Source organism: Oncorhynchus masou, chromosome 18 (genome assembly GCF_036934945.1).
Source record: "Oncorhynchus masou masou isolate Uvic2021 chromosome 18, UVic_Omas_1.1, whole genome shotgun sequence".
NCBI classification, from domain to species: Eukaryota; Metazoa; Chordata; class Actinopteri; order Salmoniformes; family Salmonidae; genus Oncorhynchus; species Oncorhynchus masou.
The window spans coordinates 63,228,434-63,253,053 of NC_088229.1; the positions used below are offsets into that span (position 1 = coordinate 63,228,434).

General features: G+C 42.3%; 1 protein-coding gene across 1 annotated transcript; it reads left to right on the forward strand.

The window, feature by feature from the left end:
- The first annotated feature begins 4,136 nt into the window (after positions 1-4,136).
- LOC135559404 (tyrosine-protein phosphatase non-receptor type 13-like) lies at positions 4,137-20,386 on the forward strand. Its single transcript, XM_064993561.1, is given in 25 exon segments — positions 4,137-4,257; positions 4,604-4,767; positions 5,061-5,306; positions 6,052-6,230; positions 6,375-6,534; positions 7,313-7,384; positions 7,500-7,674; positions 7,826-7,961; positions 8,094-8,232; positions 8,436-8,588; positions 9,035-9,220; positions 10,204-10,363; positions 10,735-10,924; positions 11,352-11,449; positions 11,692-11,775; positions 11,869-11,976; positions 14,027-14,143; positions 14,647-14,825; positions 15,070-15,171; positions 17,535-17,628; positions 17,769-17,854; positions 18,677-18,866; positions 19,234-19,451; positions 19,743-19,809; positions 20,349-20,386. Coding segments are annotated over 25 exon segments (3,462 nt in total).
- The last annotated feature ends 4,234 nt before the right edge of the window (positions 20,387-24,620 follow it).

Here is a 24,620-nt window from a genome sequence, read left to right on the forward strand (position 1 = left end):
TGGCTGATTTCTTTTGATTTACCCATGATGTCAAGCAAAGAGGCACTGAGTTTGTAGGTAGGCCTTGAAATACATCCACAGGTACACCTCCAATTGACTCAAATGATGTCAATTAGCCTATCAGAAGCTTCTAAAGCCATGACATAATTTTCTGGATTTTTCCAAGCTGTTTAAAGGCACAGTCAACTTAGTGTCTGTAAACTTCTGACCCATTGGAATTGTGATACAGTGAATTATAAGTGAAATAATCTGTCTGTAAACAATTGTTTGGAAAAATTACTTGTGTCATGCACAAAGTAGATGTCCTAACCGACTTGCCAAAACTATAGTTTGTTAGCAAGACATTTGTGGAGTGGTTGAAAAACAAGTTTTAATGACTCCAACCTAAGTGTATGTAAACTTCCGACTTCAACTGTACATGTCTTACTACTCAAAAGTCATCTTTGTAACTAAAAGTACTTGAATCAATAATAGAACCCATTGCCCTTTTTGGTTGTGAAGTCTGGGATCCGCTCACCAACCAAGAATTCACAAAATGGGACAAACACCAAACTGAGACTCTGCATGCAGAATTCTGGAAAAAACGTCCTCTGTGTACATCGTAAAATAAAATAATGCACGCAGAGCAGAATAAGGCTGATTCCCACTAATTACCAGAAAAGAGACGTTAAATTCTACAACCACCTAAAAAGAAGTCCCCTAAGCAACCTGGTCTTGGGGCTATGTTCACAAATACAAACAGAGCCCCAGGAATTGAATTGAGATTGGGTACCGGAAATCCCCAAAAGTCCCCACAAGGATAGCAAAACAAGGAAAATTCTCCCAGCTAATTATTCTCACTTTTTAACTGTGCATTTGTTCTCGTGGGCCTAAGCTATTTTAGGTTTAGGGGTTAGGTTCAAATCAAATTAAATGCAGTTTATTTTTCACATGCGCCGACACAAGAGCTGTAGACTGCATTGTGAAATGCTTACTTACGAGCCCTTTCCCAACAATGCAGTTAAAAAGTAAGAAAAATTGGTAAACAAACGTTCGCCAATTGAACAGAAGGGAAATGCGGTTTATCCACTCGCCAACCTAGTCTCATCTGGTATCCCACACACTGGCCTCTATGACGCCTCCTGGGATGAGTAGTATGTCCTTCGCCCCAACTAATTGCAGTAGAGAGAGAGAGAGAATGTAAGAAAGTAAAACAGATAGCAAGATAAAGAGAGTGTTGGTGACTTTAGCCAAACAACAATCACACATTATAGTCGAGTTTTATATATATATATTATTAACACGGGTTGGATTAGTAGAATTGAGCAGAACAATATGTGTATCACTTTACTATTGAAAGATTAGCTAAATGTTCTTGCCCACACCGATTGGTTGACCACTACCTTGCTGCTTGTCAAACAGCTCCTGCGTAATCCAATTGAGTTCTTATACCTGGAGTCTAAAAATAGTCAAAATTGACCGAAAACCCAGTATCGATACATCGCTACGTTTGTGTACAGAACATTATATTCAATGGAGAAAATTACTTATTTCCACGCTATCTTGTGATGGAATTATGGATAGATGAAAAGTCGTCTGATAGGCTAGAAAAAGTAGCGAATGAAGAGTACAACCACAGGTGGAATGCCGTGTGATGCTTGAGAAGATTACATTCGAGCTGGAGGTTTTCTGAAGAGGGATTTCTTCATATATTGAATGAAATTAGGTAAAGTTATGGGTTTAATGGATAGAATTGCACAAAAATATAGACCTACATCTATTCGACACAAATGTGATATTCTATGAATGTCTAAAAGTTCCGGGAACACGACCAATGAGTAAGTGAATGAATGCCGGTATGTTATCGGGAGGTAATTGTGGCCTGATCTTGTCATTAGGTATTTACAGTTTAATTGCAACATATTCCATCGACAGTTTCTAGACAATAGCCTGGTAGGCATGATCTTAACCTAAAGAGTTTATCGTCAGCGATAGTTTTAGCACATCCATTTAATTATTGGGCAAGTGATTTTGATATTTTGCCAGGATAAGAGTTAGTAAATATGTTTTAAATGTAACGACAGCATTAATATAGCCAGTTATCATGCCTTTATATTTAAAATATTTATATATTTTTGTACAAACTGTCCTGTTGCAAAAATAGACCTATATTTGTTTATTTTCAGAGTAAACCAATTGAGAACGTGGTATTTAGGTAGTGGGCGTACCCATCAATAAATCTCACTTTGTTGATGTCCTTTATACCAGCCTTCTAATCGAAGATACAGTATTGCCATTTTACTGATACCTGCTATTGCAGCAGTAGTGCTTACTCTCTTCTGTCAGAAAACACAACCTTCTGTGAGTTACAGTTGAGTGATTGCCTACCTACTTATTTTGGGATAAAATGAATCTTCAGTTTGCCGTTGTTTATGAGAAACGCTATTTTATAGGACTACTTTGAAAGTAATGTAGTCATGAAATAAGATGGCGAATGCTTAGTCTCGGCTTGTAAATGCAGTCCTGTTCAACTGCACCCAGGTTGAAAAACAATAAGAACTACTGTGTTCCTGTAGAGCATATACAATGGCTTTGTAGCAATTAGATCTCCCACTAAACCTGGTGTCTCCGGACAGTCTTTGTTGGCCCAGATCCATCCTTGATCAAATGCTGGTACAGAGCGTTTTAGGTCTCAGCTAACTCTGAGTATTGGTATGAAGATTACTGATTTAATTGGAGTTTAGCTACATTATGAATACCCATCTACCCACAGTTATCCCCGATTCAAAACACCAACAAGGCTACACAATATATTGTTTAACTGTAATGACGAACCCAGCATAATTAACTCCCTAGAGTATATATTTTTGGAGACGTTTCCACCTGCAGGAACCAGAGATGCTACACAATCAATTACATCGCTGACATTAATTTTATTATAGTTCTTTGTTATCATTTGATTTAGTTTATATTTTCAGTAATCAAGGTATGATTTTAGAGTGAAATGGGATACCACCTTGTTGTTCCATTCATCACTCAGTCAGTGTATAACTCCACAACTTTGAGGTTTAATTTAAAGAAAAGTAAACCAGCATCCCTCTAAAATAAGGTTTTATATGCACACAAAAACATAATACCTAATGGGTTGTTCCAACCTCCTTGCTCCAAAATACTTTTTCATGTATTACATTTAGTAATGTTTTTTTTTGTCCCAATTTCTTGTGGAACAACCTTAATTCTAAAATGCCTTCGCTGTTTAGTGAAATCGTACATGAGGTAAACTAATTTAATATGTCAGAGAACCTCAGCACTGTCACTTCTCATCTCAACGCTTCACCGTCACCTTGGTGACGAGAGGGAGAAAAAAAATCAAAGGCACAGAGAGAGCAGAGACATTAGAGCAAATCCTTCAGGCTCTGTGAAAGCCAATTACCGGTATTTGCCAACTGAAAGCTCAGTTTGAATGTGTGAAAGCCTGATGTGCGTGTGTGAGGAAGAGGGGGAAAGAAACAGAGGGGGGGGGCGAGGGTTGTGTGTCTGTATTGCCTTCCATTAGACCAAGCATTGGCCTTACTCATTGTACTCTAGATATTTATCCTAATATCTCTATATTCTCAGTGAAAAGGATCAGTTTGAGATAATGATTTATGCGATAAGACAGTACGGTTGTGTGGACCCTTTTTAAAACTCAGAAATTATTCTGGAAATGATTAAAGTTCTTACATTCAACAGTTTCACTGTAATCCAAATATCAGCTTCGCTTATTTTTTCACTTAGACTATGATGAAACATATATTGCTCATCAAATAACATCAGATTGAATTAGTCACATTCTTTGTAAACAGCAGGTGTGGACTAACAGTGAAATGTTTACTTACAGGCCTTTTCCCAACGATGCAGAGAAAAATATAATTGAGTCTATAATAGAGAAGTAAAACACGTAATAATAAATACACAATGAGTAATGAGCACTTGGTTCTATACACAGGGTATCAGTACCTAGTCAATGTGAAGGGGTACAAGGTAATTGAGGTAGGTACTGTACATATAACTAGGAATAAAGTTCGCTAGTACAGCGTTTGAACTTAAATAACAACAAATATTCCCCCCCCTTACATAATATATGACTGTATCTACCCATGGCTGTGTCCCCCAGGATGGGCACGTTCGTGACCCTGGCAGAGGTGCTGGAGGCCCGGGGGTCACCTCTGGAGGAGGATGAGGTGTGGCGTCTGCTTTTGGGCACCGCCGAGGCCTTAATGGACATCTCCCACAAAGGTACCTGGGCACATTTATATCCCATTGCTGACCCATGAAAATACCCACTGGCAGTTGCTAAAAGGATCTTTAGGTCTTAAAGGGATTGCTCATGGCCCATTAAACATTTGTCCGATGTTTGCAGACCTCAAAAGTGGTCTAATATGCCATGACTTCTGTTGTTACATGCCTCTTTATGCATTAGAAGAAATAGGCCTCAAACCTGAAATGAATGGGAAAGATAGGCACCACCATATCATATGGTGCTCTACTTCTAACATCTGACAAAAGTACCTTTTTGGAGTGAGTTATTCCTATAACCATGCAGACATGCAAGTTAATAGTATGTATTTTGTCTTGTTGTCAGGTCCTGGTAACATGTGCAGTGTACTGAGCCCCGGCTCTATGTTACTGTCAGCCAGTGGGAACCTTGCTTTTAAAAGCTGTGCCCGGTCTGGGGACCTGGGCTCCTTCACTGCTCCAGAGGTACAGGATGGACACGCTGCCTCCAACAGGACAGCCTCAGAAAAGGTAATCAATAAATCCTGCTCTTAGAGTAATCATAATAATAATAGATGTAATGAAAAGCGCTATATAAAATACAAGTAGAATCTCGAAGTCGGTTAAAAGAAATTGTACAATTTTTTTTTTTTAAATAATGTAATTGTATATCACTACTAGCATAGTTCCAGATCTGTCTGTGCTGTCTGGAAAACTCCTATGGTTATTGGCATGACATCTCACCACTGTTTTGGTTCTTGACTTTTGGTTTTACATGAATTCCTCTGGAAGGATTTTACTCATTTTTGTGTTTTTTTTTCCAGATGGTTGTATATTCCCTAGGAATGACCCTCTACTGGTCCGTTGATTATCAACTACCTCAAAACCAGCCCATTCAGCTGAGTAGCAAACTGAACAACCTGTTGCTGAGCATGTGTGAGGACACGGTCCAGAGACGAGCGGATCTCGTGACTGTGCTGGAGACCTGTGACCAGCACATCAAGACTGCTCAACTGCCCCCACCAGAGAAACTCATCAAACAGCTAGTAGAAGATGTGTTTAGGGACTCTGTGAGTTCACCCACATTCCCTTTTGGTTTATGAAATGCACCTCTCGTCAGTATAGGTATCACTGTACCTACCTGGCTGTTGTGTATGCAAAACCCTGGTCTACAGGTATACATTTGGCAGTCATACGTGAGTCATTATCTCTTAATTTTGTCCCTATGTTATCGATACGCTGAAATTGAGATCGGCCTTGCCCAGTTTGGTATTTATTTATCTTATTTTTATTTTACCTTTATTTTACTAGGCAAGTCAGTTAAGAACAAATTCTTATTTTCAATGACGGCCTATAGGGCGGCGCACAATTGGCCCGGCATCGTCCGGGTTTGGCCGGTGTAGGCCGTCATTGTAAATAATCATTTGTTCTTAACTGACTTGCCTAATTAAATAAAGCGTCCGTTGAAGCAGCGGTGGGGGAGACATGAAGTCATTAACATGAGCTTTTAGCTCTGTATGTCTTCGTTTTTGATTAGGGTAATACCACAGCACCCCGCTGATTTCTTAGTGATGTACACTAAAGCATGCCAGGGGTTACCCTACACTCCATGTGCCATCCAGCACGATGACATTATAAGGTCAAAGTTCCTAGAAATACGCTGGCATCCATATTGTGACACTACGGACTCTTGGCTGGCTTAAACCTCTATCTCGGCGGCGATCTGAAGCTGGGTTTGTGACATACGGTTATTTTTAAGGATAGGTCAGTGCAACTTTTCTAATTCAGTAGCTGCAATTTTATTTGGTTTTCTAGGTCAATCATGTGTCTATGGCTGAGAATGGTCCTCAACTTACTGACCGGAGTCAGATGGTCAGAGAGAGGATTCACAGTTTCTCAGGAAGTGCCTCGTACCATAAATCTACCTGGGCGCTGAGAAACAGAAGCAACTCAACATTCCAAGTCGAGCTCAGCAGAGGGTAAGAACCTAGCCGGCGCCTTTCAAACAACATAGGCTCATTTTGACCGTAATACACAAAGTATCAGCTTTACAGAAGTGTTTTTTTTTGAAGGGATAGTTCACCCAACAGTCTGTGGACAATAAATTAAAGAATCCATGTATTCTTTTTTTCTTACAGAATTGCCCAGGGGTTACGTCACAGAGAGAGTTACTGCAGCTATCAATTCCGTAACCCCTGTAGCCCTTACCTGGATGGCTTTCGCCGTGGCAGCATCAGACCTATACCATATGTGTATCTGAACGAGTCTACTGTCAGTCTTAATGAAAAGAAAGCCAAGGTATGATATCAGAGAGTCATGTGACATTTTGGGTTGAAATACCAGAATATATAGTATATATATATATATATGTATATGTATTTATATGTATACAATTGTGGATTCGGCTATTTCAGCCACACCTGTTGCTGACAGGTGTATAAAATTGAGCACGCCGCCATGCAATCCCCATAGACAAACATTGGCTGTAGAATGGCCTTACTGAAGAGCTCAGTGACTTTCAACGTGGCACCATCATAGGATGCCACCTTTCCAACAAGTCAGTTTGTCAAATTTCTGCCCTGCTAGAGCTGCCCCGGTCATCTGTAAGTGCTGTTATTGTGAAGTGGAAACGTCTAGGAGCAACAGTTTGGGGAAACGTCGTGGCAACAGTTTGAAGAAAGTCGTTTCCTGTTTCAGAATATGTTTCAGACAATGCCCCTGTGCACAAAGCATGGTCCATACAGAAATGGTTTGTTGAGATTGGTGTAGAAGAACTTGACTGTTCTGTACAGAGCCCTGGCCTCAACCCCCCATCGAACACCGTATGCGAGCCAGGCCTAATCGCCCAACATCAGTGCCCGACCTCACTAATGCTTTTGTGGCTGAATGGAAGCAAGTCCCCACAGCAATGTTCCAACATCTAGTGGAAAGCCTTCCCAGAAGAGTGTAGGCTGTTATAGCAGCAATGGGGGGGACCAACTCCATATTAATGCCCATGATGTTCGATGAGCAGGTGTCTACATACTTTTTGTCACATAGTGTAGTTCTTAACGTTTCCCTCTTTTTTTATGTGCAGGATGTGGGTCCAGAGTTTTTTCAAATGTTAGATGAGCCACTGGTTGTCTTGGAGCTGCCCGGATCCATTGTTGTAATTATGACTTTTCATCATCAAGAACTCCATCATCAAATGCTTTTTTTACATCATCCCAACTATCACCATCCTGTCTATCTATTCATCACTATCTTTCTGTCTGCCAATCCAGTCAAAGAAAGGGAAGTCTCATTCCACTATGAGGGAGCTGAGTGTGGTCATGCCAAACGGACAGAGCATCCTGGTCAAGTGTGACGTCAAGTCAGAAGGAGGGGATGTCTTTGATATGATTGTTGCCCACTCCAACCTGGTTGAACACGTCTACTTCGGCCTTGCTTACATTGATGGTAATTGACCAGGTTCACTAGTGTTTTTGTTTTGAATGGCTCTTGTCCGCTACCTGCTGATTTGTTGCTGTTTAACTACAGTTCTGAAAAAGTCTTTACATGGTTGATGTGTTAAACATGTCACTCTTTTTCATCTTGTCTCGGTTTTTAGATAATGAGTTTTTCTTCCTGGACAATGACACAAAGATATCCAAGGTTGCCCCCCATAGTTGGAAGAAAGTGCCTACGTCCACGTTTGTCCTTTTCTTCAGGGTCAAATTCTTTGTCCACGACATCGCTCTACTTTTGTAAGTACAGTACGACACATCCTCCTATGCTCACACTGTGTCGTATTGAAGGACGACCTATAGAAACCATAGAGGTCAGGCAACATGGTCCACCGATTTCTCTATGTAAGCATATTGTGGGTTTTTTGGCAGGCACAAGCTGACTCGTCACCAGTACTACCTACAGCTGAGGAAAGATATACTGGAGGACAGGTTGTCCTGCCATGAAGAGACAGGCCTATATCTGGGTGCCTTGGCTCTCCAAGCAGAGTATGGAGACTGCATGCCTGAGGTGTTTGCTACTTTTTATTTTAGTTATATGGTCATGAAGTATCTTTGATATGCTGTATCGCACAATTGTCACATGATTGGTCAAGGTCTAGGCAGGACTGATCTGCATACTTAAGTATCAATTGCCTTGTTAGTATTTTGTAATATTAGCTCTGGAAATGTTTCAGTTGAGTGATGACTAACTTTGTCTGATCTTTTCTAAAGGTTTATGGGAGGAACTACTATCGACCAGACCAGTACATTGCCAAGAGCGTCATGGAGAAAAGAGCCCTGCCTTACCTAAAGGAGGAGTTGCTACGGTTACATGCCAACAACTCCACGATGAGTACCGACGAGTCCGAGCTTGAGTTCCTCAAGGTAACATGAACCAATGAAAATGCTTCATAGAGTTCTATGTTTTATATCGTTATATTCATGTTATTAGTTTCATACTCAGTGGACTGATATTTGAATCATTACACCAAAGGCTGTGACACCTGCACAGTGGATTAATGGTGAACATATGGTAATATAGTATATTGCATAAATGTTTGGCTTGTATTCTTAGCCCGTGTGGTAAACTTGCACATCGGCAGTTCCCGGTTTCCACTAGATTCAACAGCCACAAAGTCAAAATATCATAAAAAAATCATGAAAACAAAATTGGCTTCTTGGTCTTAATTTAAGGTTAGGGTTGGGCATAAGGTTAGGAGTGTAGTTAGGGTTAAAATAAAATGTAATTAAGAGAAATTGTAGAAATAGGCGTGGTTTGTGGCTGTGGAAGCTAGTGACAACCCAGTTCTAACATCTAACTTCCCTCCCAGGCCACCCAGCAGCTTCCTGAGTACGGTGTTCTGTTCTACCGCGTGGGGCGCGAGAAGAAGCCAGTCATCGGAGAGCTGATCCTCGGAGTGTGTGCCAGAGGAGTCATAGTGTATGAGGTTAAAGATAGCTCTCGCTCCACGAGTCAGACTTTCCACTGGTGGGAAACAAGCAGTATCTCCTCCTCTGTGAGTATTATGCCTTAGATAATGCATAACTCAGGTTTTTAAAGTGGCACTCCAATCTCCTTTTCATCTCAAAAAAGAAACTCAGGTGTTAATCCTGATTTACTTCACAAAAGGCACATCTCAATCAGTGGTCCAGGTATCCTCATGACATGGCACAAGTGGGGGAGCCTTTCCTTTATATTCTATTCCTATATTCTTTTACCCCCTTTTTCTCCCCAATTTTCGTGATATCCAATTGGTAGTTATAGTCTTGTCCCGTTGCTGCAACTCCAGTACGGACTTGGAAGAAGCGAAGGTCGAGAGCCATGCGTCCTCCGAAACACAACCCTGCCAAGTCACACTGGTTCTTGACACACTGCTCGCTTAACCCGGAAGCCAGCCGCACCAATGTGTCAGAGGAAACACCGTACAACTGGCGACCGTGTCAGTGTGCATGCGCCCGGCTTGCCACAGGAGTCGCTAGAGCGCGATGAGACAAGGACATCCCGGCAAAGAAACAAGGAAACCCCTCCCCTAACCCGGACGAAGCTGGGCCAGTTGTGGGCCGCTTCATGGGTCTTCAGGTCGTGGCCGGCGCCGACACAGCCCGGGATCGAACCCCCCTGGCCTTTACCCATTTGTTCTCTATTGCTTCTCTATTGTTCTTCAAGCAAGGAGGGAGGCCGATGACATAACGGATTTCCATCAGACCAACTCCTTGAAGTTTGCAGTTGTGTTTAAAAAGCACTATTATGCTCAATGTATTTTTTTTACCCTTTTAGTGTGTGTATTTACTGTATTTATACTTGGGATATTAGTTTTCAGCAGTAAAAATATTTTCTTTTTTTTTATTCCTGGAGATTCATTTTAATAAAGGAAACTGAGAATATTGAAAGTGAATATAGTTAACTATAAAGTGTTTGTTTAGTCAGTGAATTTTGTAGCTGTTGTTTTGTTATTTCTGTAAATACCTTAACCCATCTTCGCTCTCTGTCCCACCACAGTGCCGGAAATTTGTCATCGAGAGCAGAGGGAGCGCGAGAAAGCACACCTTTGTCACCGAGAGATCCAAGACGGCCACGTACCTGTGCAACCTCTGCTCTGCCCAGCACAAGTTTCACAATGAGATGAACTCTCGCCAGCTCGGACACAGTCTGGCCTCAGGTCAGAACATTTTATGATGACATCATAACTGGTAAAGTCACATGGTAAAGAAAAAACTCCTGGCCCAAACCAATAACCACTTCTACATTCCTGTAAATAGTGTCCCAGTGACAGCTTGTTCTGATTCTATACAGTTTGTGTCCTGTTCTTGGTGAATCTTTTTTTGCCAGACCCTTCAGCCATATACAGTATATAGCTAATAAGCTATATATCTCGCTAATGTACCACGTGGGCTTAGTGATAGGCAAAACAGAGAAACTTCTGGATCATTGGATTATAGCACAGTTATTGGATCTACATCTAACTTGATTTCATTATAGCCACCTTTGACCAACCTTGATTTGAATGAAAGAGCCCTTTTTTCTTTCCAGAGGACAACATAGTGCAATATGCGGCAGTGTGTCAGGCACAGAACAGCCAGGTGAGCAGGAACTCTGAGACCGTACTGACAGACAGCGGTCTGACCACACCGCAGGACGGCTCCATGACCAAACTGTGTGATGACATCGCCGCCAAGATCGAGGCGCGGATCAAACAGCACCGTGTCCTCCACGAGCAGGGGTAGGAGTGATGGAGAGCATACCCGCTGGGCACAGGCGCCAGTTCAACATCTATTTTTGAATTACATTTGGTTGACTTGTCAACTAAAGTGACTTCAACATGAAATCAACAAATGTCACCATGTCACTGGATGTAGGTTAAAATTTGGGTGAAAAAAATGACAAAATCCCCTTATGTTGATGACTTTATGCAAATTCAATTGGTTTCCCACGTTGATTTAACGTCATCACATTGAATTATTTTGTTGAAACGACATGGAAACAACGTTGATTCAACCAGTTTGTGCCCAGTGGGTAAAGTATCCTTCCCTGTATTATCTCTGTCCGTATATACTACTGTACATTCCTTTGCATTTCATTTCTTGCACATTGTAAGTATTTCTATTTCCCTGCATGTTGTAAGTAATTTCTCCCTGTATAATTTTCAGCAGAAGGAGGCCATTGCCTGGGAACCTGTCTCCAGCCCTGTCTCGTGGGTCTGGGAAGTGTGGGTCAGAGGTCAACCCCATGTCCTCAGCAGGCAGAGGTATGGATAGATGATCAGCTCCTAAGAAAATTAACCTCTTAACACTGGGTAATCAGGTACAGGATCAAGTGTTCACATTCTGGAAGCGTTCCAAATCCGAGCACCGTGCGGAAGACATCCTCGCAACTGTTGTAGTAGCCTGTCAGTATCATCCACAGAGATGGCATACGGGTTTCTTATGAGGTGCTGCGGTCAATGTACAGTGATGCATTAAAAGGCAGCTGCGGTATTTCTGTCAACAGATGTTTTTGCCCAAATGAAGAGAGTCATACCAGAGAGAGAAGTCATTTGTGTGTGCTTAAAGAAAGACCCGAAGCTCGGCGTCGGTAAGTTCATCGCTTACAACATTTAGTCATATATCCATTAAAGCATATTTTGTAGAATAGAACTAAAATGGGAAAGTACTTTTATCTATTCAGGTGTTGTGATAGTTGGAGAAGACACGGTGGGGAAGTATGACCTGGGTGTCTTCATAGCATCCATCGTGCGGGGAGGACCAGCGGATAAAGATGGCCGCATCAGACCAGGTAGGTGACGAGGTTTTATTTCTGGGCTTGTTTTCACAAAGCTCACACCGGATTATGACGCCTGGGCACATTGGTGAACAATTCTCTTGCATGCCAGGTTTATTTTTAAGTTCTCATGTGAGCTTTTTCTCTTGACATTGCCAGTTAATTAGTCATGACTAGGGCCCTATCTACACTCTTAGGGAAAAAAATGGTGCCATCTAGAACCTTAAAGTGTTCTTTGGCTGTCCCCATAGGAGAACCCTTTGAAGAACCCTTTTGGTTCCAGGTAGAACCCTTTCTACAGGGGGTTCTACATGGAACCCAAAAGGGTTCTACCTGAAACCAAAAAGGGGTCATCTGGAACCAAACAGGGTTCTCCTATGGGGAAAGCCAAATAACCCCTTTGGAATCATTTTTACTGAATGTAAAATCAGCAATAAAAGAAACATCCTCACTGTCAACTATGTTTATTTTCAGCAAACTTAACATGTGTAAATATTTGTATGAACATAAGAAGATTCAACAACTGAGACATAATCTGAACAAGTTCCATAGACAAAAGAAATGGAATAATGTGTCCCTGAACAAAGGGGGGGTCAAAATCAAAAGTAACAGTCAGTGCCTGATGTGGCCACCAGCTGCATTAAGTACTGCAGTGCATCTCTTCCTCATGGACTGTACCAGATTTGCCAGATCTTGCTGTGAGATGTTACCCCACTCTTCCACCAAGGTACCTGCAAGTTCCCGGACATTTCTGGGGGGAATAGCCCTAGCCCTCACCCTCCAATCCAACAGGTCCAAGGCGTGTTCAATGGGATTGAGTTCTGGGCTCTTCGCTGGCCATGGCAGAACACTGACATTCCTGTCTTGCAGGAAATCACACCCTGAATGAGCAGTATGACTGGTGGCATTGTCATGCTGGAGGCTCATGTCAGGATGAGCCTGCAGGAAGGGTACCACATGAGGGAGGAGGATGTCTTCCCTGTAACACACATTGCCAGCAATGACAGCAAGCTCAGTCCAATGATGCTGTGACACACCGCCCCAGACCATGACAGACCCTCCACCTCCAAATCGATCCCGCTCCAGAGTACAGGCCTTGTTGTAACGCTCATTCCTTTGACGATAAACGCTAATACGACCATCAGCCCTGGTGAGGAAAGACCGCGACTCGTCAGTGAAGAGCACTTTTTGCCATTCCTGTCTGGTTCAGCAACGATGGGTTTGCCCATAGGTGACATTGTTGCCGGTGATGTCTGGTGAGGACCTGCCTTACAACAGGCCTATAAGCCCTCAGTCCAGCCTCTCTCAGCCTATTGCGGACAGTCTGAGCACTAATGGAGGGATTGTGCGTTCCTGGTGTAACTCGGGCAGTTGTTGTTGCCATCCTGTACCTGTCCCACAGGTGTGATGTTCGGATGTACCGATCCTGTGCAGGTGTTGTTACGCGTGGTCTGCCACTTCGAGGAAGATCAGCTGTCCGTCCTGTCTCTCTGTAGCGCTGTCTTAGGCGTCTCACAGTACGGACATTGCAATTTATTGCCCTGGCCACATCTGCAGTCCTCATGCCTCCTTGCAGCATGCCTAAGGCACATTCACGCAGATGAGCAGGGACCCTGGAGCATCTTTCTTTTGGTGTTTTTCAGACTCAGTAGAAAGGCCTCTTTAGTGTCCTAAGTTTTGATAACAGTGACCTTAATTGCCTAACGTCTGTAAGCTGTTAGTGTCTTAACTACCGTTCCACAGGTGCATGTTCATTAATTGTTTATGGTTCATTGAACAAGCATAGGAAACAGTGTTTAAACCCTTTACAATGAAGATCTGTGAAGGTATTTGGATTTTTAGAAATTATTTTTGAAAGATAGGGACCTGAAAAGGTGACGCTTCTTTTTTTGCTGAGTTTAGATGCAACTCCCAGTCTATTTTCGTATCCCCTATTTCTATGGTCTTTACAAATCTGAAGGAATTGGATAGGGGCTAAGGGTAACTGTTGATTCTGGACCAGGACTAGGTGGATACCAACAAAATTATTATTTATATGAAATGTTGTGGTGATGTTCTCCCTCAGGTGGGCGTCTGATCTCTCTGAACCACACCAGTCTGGAGGGCATGACCTTCAGTGAGGCTGCAGAGGTCATGCAGAACAGCCCACAGGAGGTCACACTTATCGTGACCCAGCCCAAAGGTACTAGAAGTGCGTATATACAGTACCAGTCAGTACCAGAGAATGACAAGTGTGCAAAGCTGTCATCAAGGCAAAGGGTGGCTACTTTGAAGATTCTGAAATATATAAAATATTTTGATTTGTTTACACTTTTTTTTTGGTTACTACATGATTCCATATGTGTTATTTCATAGTTGTGATGTCTTCACTATTATTCTACAAAATAGTAAAAATAAAGAAAAACCCTGGAATGAGTTGGTGTGTCCAAACTTTTGACAGGTACTATATATCTCTGCTCTGTTCAGGCTCATTTACTTTCCGTGATAAACTATATATTTTAAGTCGACTGGCTTTTCAGCTAGATGTTTTAGTTGGAGCTCCAAATGGGAATTTGCTTTTTCGTCCGCTCTGGATCATCACTACATACATGGCCAGGCTTTCGTTTTTAGTTGATAATTCCACATTTCAACTTTTATTACAATGTGGATTTTTTTTGTTGTGTTTATGTTGATGTGTCTTTACAGTTTCCTCAACACCCAACAACGTGAGATCTCCGCTATTGAAGAACTACGAGTCCCAGACCACTTTGAGGACGAACGTGCGCTCTGGGGAGGACGACCTGGATGAGATCGTGTCTGTCATGTTGACCCCAAAGACTGGCAGTAGATTGCAACTCCCTGATGTACGCATCCTCAACGCTCAGGTAACCAATGGCTACTGACCATCATCTCCTCCATGTTAAGGACAATTCTCTACATGTGCTAAGATTGGTTAACAATTGTATTCATTTTGTACACAAACAAGACAACGAACATTAGCAATCAACTCTACATAATGTCAATTAAATCAATGAATAGAAACAAATACAATACAATCGTGCCTTTGTTGTGAATTGTATCATCCATCTTAATCTTATCATGAACTCTTATTCCCTATCCATTTTCCAGGACTGCCGCTCCAGGTCTCCTTCCACAAACTGCTTCAGGGGTGGTGAGATCTCTGTGGAGCTGAAGAAGAAAGCTGGAGTAGGTTTAGGGATCAGTATCACTGTAAGTGAACTATTTCATGTAACTCCCTAGGACAGCGCTAGAAATGACTGTTGATATAACCTCACACTCCGGCCAGAGAGACTATTTCCCACCCAATATCCCAAGAGAGGGCCAGACAAGCTCCCATTTTTTTCCTCAACATCTGATCTGAGATCAGTGATCTCACGCCATTGTACGGAAGGGGTTTATTTTACTGGTCAGTGGTACTATAGTGAGATGGACCTACTGTACTTAAGTCTGGGATGGACAAATTAGTCAGGAAGTCAGCTGCTTCTGTGTCTCTGGGTAGTAATCCTTTAGACCCCTGGGGTTAATCACCTTGGAGAGGGAGGAGCTGGAGCTACTAGAGCCTGAGAGAGAGAGAGAACAGCCTTCCGAGACGTCATTAAAATGCCTGTTAATTCTCATTCGGCCTGACTGGGATTCGGATGATGTGAAGGTGGATCAGGGATGAAAGCATCCCACACCACACTCCTGGTGTGTCTGTTGGCAGACATTCTATTTGTTTACCCCCTATGTGTGAGAGACCGAGCGATAGATTGTATAAACATACTATATTCCTTTTAATCTTGATACATCCCTCTCACCTAGCAGCCTGAGGGCTCTATTTTCGGCTGGCGTGAAGCCAGCGCAATTGTCAAACACACGCCCTATTAAAATCGGCGCTTTTCTGTTTTCAAACCGTAGGGCAAGGATTGGTCATTTACATGTCTTATATGAGCTCGCTTGCGCAGAGGTGGGCGGGGTGTGTCCTTAAAAACGTGACCCAAAGTGCCAATTTCAGGCAGCACTGGTGGGGATATTTAAGACCAACCAAAGCTGATCTTACCGGTAACGTGGTTGGTTTTGGCATGGATTTGGACAGTGGAAACGCAGCTTATCCAGCCGTGACGCCCACTGCCAAAATGCAAATGGAACAAGAGATGTGCTTTTTGTGCCCGTAAACCTCCCATTTAGTTTAATCTGATTGAAAAACCAATCATAACCTCTCAGTGAAGACCATTTTCTTTTGTCCTGCCTGATGCATTTGCCAAGTAGGAAAGACGATTATAAAGGGTTTGACTCTTGAGACCACACACAGTCTTAAATCACCAAAGCGTTATTAAAATGTGTTTTATTTGTTTCTATGTGGGGTTAGGGTTAGTTTGTATGTTATTTTAACCTGCTCTTTTTTTTGCTTAAATAACCCTCCCTGTATCCTACTGTATATGCCCATCATGGAACTAGACATGAGATGATCCGGTCACACTCGTATTTAGAAACATTTATGTTATTTTCCTGTAACAATTACTTGTTTTCCCATTACATTTTTTATAGAAGCCCTTTAAGCTACACTTACCCTACTTGAACAAAAACTGGTTCAACAGCAATGTGTCTGCTGTCTTCCTGATCCTGGCAATGCATTAGTCAAGTACCCTGTCCATAAAAGGTTTCTAAGTGGTCTACTTGTGAGGCTTTTGCAGTATTCACCATTCACATAAGCCAACCTGCCGTGCATACTTTATTTCAAACTCCATTTTCAAAGAGCGCCTCTTGTCTGGTTACCAAAACAGGCAGCTCAAAACTTATTTAAGTCATTTAAGGCCATATCAACGGTATCTGGCTTATTGAGAACGTGCTCAACACGTGTAATAGAATTTACTGTAGCCTAGGATGTTTTATTTCAGGGGAAAGTGCACTGCGTAAAGGCCTATACTCGTTAAATCCAATTGCAACAATGTTGACTGTCAACGCTCCGAACATATTGAGCAAACATTGCATTTATTATTACTGTTGCTATTATTATTATTATTATTATTATTATTATTACTCATTACTGTAGCCTATGCTATTTAATAAACTGTATCGATCCACAATAAACCGGGAAGAGAATATTCCGTGCCCCCAGCCCAAATTACAGTTGATGACAACTCAAAGACCTTCAATAACCTACAGAACATGACAACGGCATGCGATATTAACCCATGATCGATTGACCAAGCCCTCGTCACATCTACAATTTATTTATTCGTCAAAACCCAGTCCTTTTGTGGCACTGCCAGCTATTGCGCTCATAATTCCCGCAGTGAAAATAGCACAAATATTCCCTACACACCCCTAAAACTGTAGCTCTACTGCCAGAGCTAAGATTTACCATGGCGTTCGGTTTGTTAAATGTAGAGCCCAGAGAGTAGGGACTTATTATATTAGCATGAAAATAATATGGGGAATTAACCCTTAATGGTACATTGTCATATTAAGCCACTTCAGCAATTAGTTAGATATGCAAATGTTATTGATGGTGTACAGTATATTGATAAACTTACATTTCAACCGAGACTGTCATGTTGTTGGATAATAACCTTGTGTTTCTGATTTGTCAGGGTGGTGTGAACACAGGCCTGCGTCATGGAGGTATCTACATCAAAAGCCTAGTCTGTGGAGGGGCTGCTGAGCAAGATGGCCGCATTCAGTCAGGTACAGTATAATGCTGAACAAGCGCTATTACAGTAAAGCACCTGGAATAATAATGACATTTAGAAGAACATTATGCTGGATTATTGCTGCACAAATTGAATTTAGATGAGTGAGATGTTGTGTGTGCTTGCATCTAACAGGTGACAGACTGCTGAAAGTTGATGGAATCAGGTTTCAAGGGTTCACATATCAGCAGGCTGTGGAATGTCTGGCAAAAACAGGAAAGGTAAAGGAACATCAATATCTCAGCGGCAACACCAGGGCAAGGCAACACCAGGGCAAGGCAACACCAGGGCAAGGCAACACCAGGGCAAGGCAACACCAGGGCAAGGCAACACCAGGGCAAGGCAACACCAGGGCAAGGCAACACCAGGGCAAGGCAACACCATCATCGTTTTGCCTCTGCGTTGGCCTTTAACCGAACTGTGTACAAAACTGAGTGCAAACAAACACTGACATTTTAACATGTGTTCTGATTATGTGCTGTTTATATTGTGCAATGTGAATATACCTGTGTATATTCAGAATACTCTTAGAACAAAAGGTGCTATCTCGAACCTAAAAAGGTTCTTTGGCTGATCTCATAATTTTTTTATTATTTTAATTTTATTTTTTTAACCTTTATTTTACTAGGCAAGTCAGTTAGGAACAAATTCTTATTTTCAATGACGGCCTAGGAAAAGTGGGTTAACTGCCTGTTCAGGGGCAGAACGACAGATTTGTACCTTGTCAGCTCGGGGATTTGAACTTGCAACCTTTCGGTTTCTAGTCCAACGCTCTAACCACTAGGCTACCCTGCCACCCCAATAAGAGAACCCTTTGAAAAACGCTTTTGGGTTCCATCTAGAACTATTTCCACAGATGATTCTACCTGTACCCTAAAAGGGTTTTAACAGGAATCAAAAATGGTTCTCCTATGGGGACAGCCAGAGAACTGTTTTGGAAGCCTTTTTTCTAAGAGAGTAGTTTAAAACTAGTTTCTGAAAGGTGCAGACTAATGAGAAGCATTAACTGTGATTTGTCTTTATGTAACCGTTTCCTGTCCAAGGTGGTGACCCTGGTCCTGGAGAGGGAGAACATGAGCAGCCTGCCCTGGGTGTCTTTGAGCCCAGACACAGGGTGCCACCTCTCCCCTCAGAGTTCCCACCGGGACATCACCCAGAAGAGGAACAACAGCTGCCCTGCCGTCATCACCCCCTACTTGGTCAAGTCCAAGCACTACAGCTTCGTGTCTGACGGTAAGGGATAGTATATCATCGACAAGGGAACTTTAGTGTAAGGGGAACACTGGCACTTCGAGGGACTGAGCTCAGAAGCATTGTCCCTGACTGAAGAAGGGATTAGAAATCAGTCAGACGAACAGGAGAAATCTGTTTAAACAAACGGACAAAAAATGACCAGCAGATGGTGTAAAAACAAGCAAGCACACCCACTGACAGGCAACTAAACCATCTTATCAGTATCTTATCAGTGAATACAGTAGGTCTATTAGGATTTTGTGAGAGAGAGTGTTACCTTTGACAGCTACCCATTCTGGATCCACACTCCAAGCCTCCCAAGGTGAACTCTGACACACTTCAATCCCCTAACCCCTCCACCCTACAGGGAACACTTTGGAGGTGACCTTGAATAAGAGGCTGAATGGCTTGGGCTTCAGCTTCCTGGTCCCTGAGCTCGAGCCCTTGAAAGGAGACTCGGGCAGTGGCCTTGTCCGGATCAAGAAGCTTTTCCCTGGCCAGCCAGCGGAAGAGAGTGGGCAGATCCAGGAGGGAGACGTCATCCTGGCAGTCAATGGAGAACCGCTGAAGGGATTGTCCTACCAGGTAAATATAGACTGGTGTGTAATACGATTGTTCAACCGTAGCTCCAGGTGTGAGTTGGCATGCTGTATATAGGGGTGGGTGGGAGCGTTTTGAAGACAGAGATATTGTGGAAATTGTAGCGTGAGAGAGAGGGTTTTTGTTTCACTCCGTGTGATTGATCTGTTCAATATTTCTGTACCACCACTCATTATCTTATAGGCTTTATAAGGCTTACTATACATTATTATGGCCATTTATCAGTCCATAATTGTGGATGTGACAGTGAGTGACGGTTGTCTCTCTGGCATGTAGAGGGTGGTCACGCTGCTGAGAGGCTCTTCTCCTGAAGTCCGGCTGTCTCTGTGCCGTCCTGCTCCAGGTAAACACATATACACATTCGGATGCAGGTTGATGTTTATTGCCATGAGTCTTGTCCTGGAGGAAGAACAGAGCGATTTTCTCTTAGATAGGCAAGCTGCAAAGTCGAAATTGGTTTTATTCATGAAAATTAAGACTAGCTTTTTAGTCTTAATTTAAGGTTAGGGTTAGGCATTAGAGTTAACAGTGTGGTCAAGGTTAGGCATTAGGGTTAACAGTGTGGTTAGGGTTAGGAATTAGGTTAACAGTGTGGTTAGGTTTAAAATCAGATTTTGTGACTTTGTGGCTGTGCCTCCAGAACAACATCCATGATGAAAAACACTAACCTGCTATCCGGATAGGGCAGACAACATAATCCTATTTACAGTTTTTCCTTTCACAAAGTAATGTCAGCATAGCTTTAATTCATTTAAATGTTACCTTTTTGTAAGACACATTTTTCATCTTTCACACCTAAAGAAGTTGTCGTTTTATGCAGAGGCTAACATCAAACTGCATGTATTTCTCATTCCTTCCCTTCCCATTTTGATATCTTCCAAGGAATTCTGCCTCCCATTGAAACGTTGTTTGGCACCTGAGTGATGTCACACCACAGTACGTGAGCACCAATGGGAGTTCAGGAATATACTTCCTGAAAGACAGAGAGGAGATCTTCGAGGAGCAGGACAGGGGAAGATCTGTCCAGATGAAAGAGTAGGACCGGGGGAGACGCCTGGCCCTCCCTACCTTGTAGCAGAGCCCTGGGCCTGACCTGACGGATTACAGAACCCACCTGGATGGTGGGTGGATAGGCAGTACCAGCACTGCAAGACATATCACAAGATGCCTCATAATGTCAGATTCAGTTTAAAGACTGCAAAAATGTCACCTGAATATTTATTAAATTATTATTTTCAGCATCTCTGCGTTCTATGAGTCAGAGGGGTTGGATGAGTCGCCCCGCAGACAAGAACCAACTGTGTCATGTTACAACAGCCAGGAGGCACTGCTGAGGTCAACTCGTGTGAGGTGAAGAAAATGCTAAACGATGGAAATCTCTTGCTACTTAGGTAAATAATAGTTAGTTTAAAGTCTAGTGACATTAATGTTTGAAATATATATATTCGGATCAAGGCAATGACCTTTTCTCTTTTCCAAGATTCTGTTGAACACCAGAAGAGGCGAAAGAGTTGGTTGGACTGGGGGCGTGGGGGTTCTACAGTGTGGAACCCTTGACGATAAGGAGAGAACTATTAAACAAGCTCAGTTGGTTTGAAGGTGAGGGGGACTGTATGGTGAGGGGTTCTGTGAACTGTGTGCTTTTCCCTGAATACGGATGTGGTTTCAGTTCTGGCACAGAAAGACAGACGTATACAAACATAGAAAAGGTGTATGGTTGAGGTACTATGGTCACATAGGGAGGCCTGATATAGGAGCAGGACTTAACCACCATCCTGCTTTAATAACCGGATAATAACCTGATAATAGCCTGATAGTCACCCGTGCATCACAGTGACGTCATTTTGAATATTGAGTAGCTCCCGGTGTGTTTATACTAGAGACCTACTGTTTCTTGTAGTGGCTGCAGCTCAATCCCCTCTTTCCGCCGATATAAGGTTTGCACCTATTCCATAACATGGGGCTTGTGAAAGCTGCCTTTTATTTATTTTTTTTCACATGAGAGGATCCAGACAAGAAAATCACATTTTCTATTTAATTGGAAATCAAACTCAAATCTTACTGTAGGCAATACCATCAGAATCTCACCCCAGATCACCTCCCATGAAGGGCATAAAGCATGCGCTATGGTCAAGTTCATATAGTATGCAATGTAGGTCAAGTCACCAAAAGTGCAAACATTTAGTATGCGGGAAAAGGGTACAGCCTGACGGTCTTTGTAAAGCATTGCATTTCCTTCTCCATACGCATTACCTTGTGTGCATCCTCCACATGCGCCATGGATCTCTCACTTGTTTGCAATAGGAACGGGAAATGGGAAAATAAGTTTAACGTTTCTCCACCTGTCTGTGTCTTATTTCAAAAAACAAACTTGACAACTTGAAAGCTCTGATTGCTAGGGTCATTTTAAGGTGTCAGTCTTGAAAATCTGTTTAGCCATTTTGTGACTCACTACCAAAACCAGATGTGACTGGTTTCAAATGGCCAAGAGAGGTCATGTACGCTCTTACTCCTGTCTAGTGGACAAACTGGGAATCAGGCAGGGGATATATTCACATAACTGGGTAGGCAGAGGCTTCTGCTTTCTCCTCATATGAATGTCATTTTTGTAATATGAAATATTATTCCTGTAATATAGAACATTGTTCCTGTATGACAAAAAAAGTTAAAGAAACCCTGTATATTACAGGGTTCTGTAATGTTTCTGACACATTTATTAGATACCCTCAGTTCTTACCTTTTCTAATAATTTGTTTGTAAGATTTATCGTTTTGAAACCTAAATGGTATTATTCTTTATGGGGGTAGTATACAATATTATGCATCATTTACCAAATGCCACTAGAGGGAGTCAGAGTTGAACAGGTTTTAAATACACCTCACTGTTATGTAGGGTTGGTTGTTCAGCAACAAACCCGACGGGTGCTCAACAGACGGTTGGCTTAGATTGTTGATAAAATGTAAACTATATTTTGTCTCCAATGTTTTCTTTAAAACATAAATAAAATTGCACAATGAGCACTTGTTGTCTCAAATACATTTTTACAGTTGTTGGTTAGCTAGCTGGCAATTTTCTTTGCCGTAGTAGCATAGACGTGACATCAGTCAAAACACCTCAAAACAAGACATGGTATCAAGAACAAGTTCAAAACAAGCTGAAACTAGGAACTTACGATTCACCACCTGGCAGTTTCTTGTCATTGTTGACAAGAATCTGAAACTGTCTTATCTGGCCATCCAGAACCATAACAACACACGCCTTCTGCCCCCTTTGAAGTGGACACATCGTCTTCGTGACGTTGCCAGCCAACCAGTCTATATATCCCCCTGGCGGTGTTCATGAGTAGAGATCAGGTCGTCAGAGTAAAACCTTGACAGTGGTAAGCCAGTTAAGGTGTGACCTGGGGTTAGTTAGGTGAAGTAATTTGGCCAATATCCACTGATACAGGGATCACATCTATTTAAGGTCGAACGGAACAGAGCTCTTACAGAGTGATCTCAGGCTTTCGCTGCCTGCTAGTGCAGCTATCAATTCACACATACGCTGTTAAAACATTCTAGTTAAATGGATCCCAGATTTGAACTAATATTTACATAATGCCCAGGGCTACATGGCCTGCCCTCTACCTTTTTACATTTACATGTATTATTCATTTATTATTTATTTATTCAACAGTGTATATTATAGCCTGGAGGGTGATCTCGGACAGATTGCACCACTAATGCAGTGCCTAATCAAAGAAAAGGTAAGCAATTAACACTAATTATTTGAGCCATAAAGGTATTGTCCACTGGGAGGCAGCATAGGGCTAAAAACGATTCACTACCCTCTGTTGCTGTCCCTATCTCATCTCTCCTTTGCCTCAAACCTAGGTTGGTTGGGGAAAGTCTTACCAAAGATGTCTCACTAAGAAGTCGTTTTGCTAGATTTTTGGTTTGTTATTGATCTTTTCCTTTCTTTACAGACGGAGCTACAGAACATATGGTGCAGCGTGGTGACAGCCCCTGAAACACATGAAATTAACATTACGTCTGACTGTTGATACACTCATACGTTCATCTTTGAATTAACTCCTACCTCTGTTTAGTCTAAACGTCTGCAGGATCCCACTGATTCTGACATGGTCCTTAGTACCCATCATGCAGTGTGGCTCTAAGTGGCAACGGCCTAAATTAGTAGCAGTTCAACCATGTGGATGTCTAGCTGTGACAAAGGCACAACAAACATAAGATTCTGGTCTTGTTTCTGAATTCTACTGTATTAAAGACCTCTTTTAGACATAATCGGCGGTCTTGTGTGTGTGTGTGTGTGTGTGTGTGTGTGTGTGTGTGGCGAGGACATTCTCACCTTTACTGTTAAGGTAAGGCTACAAGTTCTACCAACTAAATATAATCTAGCACTCTGGTACCCTGTAAACCATGGTCCATGTTGTATTCTACATGAGTCAAGTGTAATGGAGTATATTGCCCAAATTGTGAAGGGCTGCTGTTCATACAAGGATTTGTACATTGCTAGACATGACCGCCTTGTTACCTCAACACCGGGGCCCCCGCACATTGACTCTGTACCGGTACCCCCTGTACATAGCCCCGCTATTGTTATTTACTGCTGCTCTTTAATTATTTGTTACTCTTATCTCTTTTTTGTGGTATTTTCTTAAATCTGCATTGTTGGGTTAAGGGCTTATAAGTAAGCATTTCACTGTAAGGTATTTCACCTGTTGTATTCAGTGCTTGTGACAAATACAATTTGATTTGTTGACCAGATAGCCAGCGAGGTGAGACGTGTAGTCTCACCAACAGCACACGTGCTGGAATTATTGTGTAAGTGGAAGCTGGTTTGATGTTGATGTGTGCCAAATATGCCTGATTATAGTTTTTCTTTGGGGAGGTGCTCATTTTGGAAGTGGGCTGCTCATGTGACGGCTACATGGAGCAAGCTTTTGCAGAGACGCTGTTTACATACCAGCCCCACGTGGCACGCTTGGACAGCCTCGGGTGTAGGTGCAAGCTGGTGGTGCTGATATTTGGCAGTCTCGGCCATGTATACAGGCTTGCAGTGTGTGGCCTCCAGATTGTGTGTGTGTGTGTGTGTTTTGTATGTCAACACGCAGGGAGGTAAATTTAATGAGTTTAGCATCTACATGTTTTGTTT